The 3,456-nt window shown below is 34.3% G+C and overlaps 1 protein-coding gene across 1 annotated transcript; it reads right to left on the reverse strand.

Annotated features, from left to right (window-relative positions):
- Positions 1-1,496: 1,496 nt before the first annotated feature.
- On the reverse strand, positions 1,497-2,279 carry LOC113757584 (beta-glucosidase 18-like). The gene is made up of 4 exons (XM_027300766.1): positions 2,097-2,279; positions 1,913-1,979; positions 1,749-1,807; positions 1,497-1,598 (listed from the first exon to the last, which is right to left on the reverse strand). Exons 1-4 carry the CDS (start codon positions 2,277-2,279, stop codon positions 1,497-1,499), a joined length of 411 nt encoding a protein of 136 aa, XP_027156567.1.
- Between the last annotated feature and the right edge of the window lie 1,177 nt (positions 2,280-3,456).

The raw sequence follows: 3,456 nt of genomic DNA on the forward strand, positions 1-3,456 counted from the left end.
GACCACCAGAGAGAGCTTTGAGTCATCTGACTTTTGGCTTTTTAAGGGGAGGACGTACAGAAGAAAGGGGACCTCTAGTTTAGCTTTTTAGTTTAGTTCTAGTTTCCTTTCTCTGGACTGGCCTCTGACACACGCCAGGTGTTCGACAATATTCCCCAACGGGAAAAACATCTTTTATTCCTTGCTTTCTAGTAAAAACGCAATGCCTTTGCAATCAGTACTTGTGGCTGAATTCAACTATGAGGAGTGGCTAATTTCTTCATCTAGTCAGAGGTAAACTCGAAGCTCTTGGTTTCGACAAGAATGTGGAGATCGAATTTGATTTCCATAGTTTCTTTAATTTGCAAGTGTTTATATATTCCTGTTCTTATGCTATATGATATATTTTTGCAATAAATACTTTAGATCACTGGTTTTAATTGTGTTGAAGTAATATAACAGCCAACTAAAGTGCTCAGCGTATATGTTGTAATTTAGTGCAATTGTGGCAAGTATATGATCATTGTTAGTAGAAACTTTTGAGTCGTTGTTGCGGAATATATATGATATGAGCAAAATAAACCGGCGTGTGGTTGTTGTTTAATTGGTGGCAGTCTAAGATTAATTGCTGTCAATAGGTTAAATCTAAGAGCGTGTTTGGACTGCTTAATTGGTCTAGGGCAATAACTACAGACTGTTATGTGGTATCGAATCAGTAGCCGTTTAGGGCAAGTTGTCAAGCTTGTGAAACCATCAAGTCTCATCTAGTACTCGCACACGCATCTCTCTATCTCTGCATGCTGTTGATCAGTGATTCGATACTATAAGTGGAGATTAATACCCTTTGACTAGAGATTTTTCCTTCGCGTCACATTTACTTTTATAGTTTTTAATTTGAGCAATTAAATTAGACATTCCATATACTTCCCCATTTTTATTAATGTACAGTCATTCAAAAGTAAATCCAAGTCCCTGTGTGTCGACGCTGCTCGCCTGCTCACCTATTCGCCAATTTTGTTTTCACGTAATTTAATACACTTTGTATATCGATCAGCAAACTCGTGCACAGGGTGAGCTAGTAACCCATTGCAGGCTAAGTCCTGCTCCAGTACTCATAGGTGGACTTAATTTCGTGACTAAGAGTATGGAATTTAATTTTTGCATGGGTTTGACACCCACAATACTTGAGTAGATAGAATTAGAGTATACTATTGTACACACACACTCGACTATACAGTGCATTAACACCACCCAATTTCCCATCTAAACAAACCATTCAAAGATTTATTGTGAGTTTGTGGCATTCCAAGAAAAGAAGGGACCAAAAGCGATTATACCATTGAGGGTAAACTACTTAAAGGGCTCTAAACTATTTCAATTGTCAACTTTGACTAGTGGAGATGGACTAAAGGATCAAAATTTGACATTTTTTATGGTTGATGGACCAAATTGAGACTTGAAATAGATGAGAAGTCAAAACTTAATTATTGAAATAGTTTAGGAACTCCTTAAGTAGTTTATCCATGGAAGGAAAATAACACACTTGGAAGTATTCTTGACCAGGAAATGGAGAACCGGTAAGCATCCACTCCAAGAGAATGGATTGTCTCTATATCTTCCTGTCATGAATGATTCAAAAGCCACATGCTTTAAATGGATTCATTACTTGAAATCTTTAATGTACATCTTCATATCATTCAAGTAAAATGTTAAGGGTAAAGTGAAAGGATATCAGAGTACTGGAGTTGGTAACTTAGTTAATTTGGTACCAGGTAACGATGGTAATGATCAGTGGCTATATCTCCAGTGTCTCCATTGTTTACATTCCCTAATACAATTTGAAACAAAGTAGAAACTTAATCAGATTTCTTTATCCAAAATTGTATAGAAAAAGACCTTGTTATAAGCAGCACTAAAAAATTATCACTATCACCATTTTTATGGACAAAAACATCCCAGTTACTAAGGCTCTTCCCATCTTCAAGAATTGCACCCTCAATCTAAAACCATTGGAGTAGTGTCATGCTAGACAAATTTCAAGAGAACTGCATGGAAAAATATATCACCAAAAACACAGGCAAATACACAAAAGTTAAAGAAACACATGATTTGTATACTTGATAGGAAGAAGTGGCAACACCAAAGAGAAATCCAGTTGGGAAATATGATCTTTTCACATCTTCAAGCTCTTCTTCTATTCCATTGCCTCCTTCTTGAAGGGCTCTTGCATAAGGATTTGCAGAAATGAGCAATATGAAGAGAAGAAGAGAGGAGGAGGATAGCATAGTGGTGACCTTCATAAGTTGATTATTCGAGTGGTGTCATGATAGTGCTAAAGATAATTTATTCTTTGATTTGGCATAACAAGAGACAGGAAGATCACTTGTCTGAAAATAGAAACAAGACATAAAAAATTAATGGTAGTTGAGACAATATCCAACTTCAGAAGATCACTTGTTGGATGAAATCTTATGACAATACCTTCTACCTAGTCAGAAACGTGTATAAAGTGTTTTGCTTAGGTAAGGATGCAGTATTGTTCACTCAATGCTAGTATTAGAACCTGAAAGCTGAATTCTCATTTATTTGCCTTGAATTCAACATTGTACATTTTTTTAATTATTAATAATAGGCGTTATTAATACATGATATTTTTGCTGATCCATTTAGGTTTGCTTTTTCTAAATTTAGTCCTTTGCAGTTTAACGTTTTTCTAAATAACCCTTTTATGATTTTAAAGCTCTCCATCTTGACTTTATTGCCAAAATGACATAAACATTCTTCATAATGAAGCCACCTGAGATGTCAAGATTACGTGTGCTGACCATGTAGGGTCATATACCTTTTAATACCATAAAATGATTATGTAAAAAGAATTAAACCACAAGGGGAAAAGTGTAATTAATCCTACATATACCCTTTCTTTTATTATTTGTATCATATATTTTTAGTAAGAAAGAAAGAAACACAATAAATAAAATATTTGTTAATTAACTTAGACAAAAGTTTAGAGAGTTCAACATCAACAACTTCGTTGAATGAAGCCTCCCCGCACAGGTATGAGCTGTCAACCAAAACTTCAAAACAGTAAACATGGACATGATAAATTTGTGAGTTTATATATTCATAATTTTTTTCTTCAGTTTTTCTGGATCGAGATATTGAAACTTTGGTTGATTAGTGAAGGCATATCAGAGAAACGAAGGGGTTTATGCAAAAATATATATGCTTTTAGGATGGAAAAAGAAAATGTTTAGGTCCTATCATACTGATTAAGGATATGTTTCCTGATTTATGAAATCAACAAACATATAAATATATGAAATTATTGAAATTATATGAAATCAATTGTGCTGATTCCTCTTGTTATTAATTTAATTAGGTGGCGAATAATAGAGCGAAATGTATACAAGGTAACGAAATGCGGCAACCCGACTCTTTTTTTTTAAATAAGTGAAAAATTTTAAATCTAAGACT

Source organism: Coffea eugenioides, unplaced genomic scaffold (assembly GCF_003713205.1).
Source record: "Coffea eugenioides isolate CCC68of unplaced genomic scaffold, Ceug_1.0 ScVebR1_313;HRSCAF=966, whole genome shotgun sequence".
Lineage (NCBI taxonomy): Eukaryota > Viridiplantae > Streptophyta > Magnoliopsida > Gentianales > Rubiaceae > Coffea > Coffea eugenioides.

Bases quoted from the DNA above. Each gene is read 5' to 3' on its own strand.
- LOC113757584 (XM_027300766.1), bottom strand. From the start codon at position 2,279: ATGAAGGTCACCACTATGCTATCCTCCTCCTCTCTTCTTCTCTTCATA. The intron at 1,980-2,096 runs GTATACAAATCA...CAATGGTTTTAG, and splicing joins TTGCCACTTCTTCCTATCAA to ATTGAGGGTGCAATTCTTGA. The intron at 1,808-1,912 runs GTGATAGTGATA...AAATTGTATTAG, and splicing joins TGTTTTTGTCCATAAAAATG to GGAATGTAAACAATGGAGAC.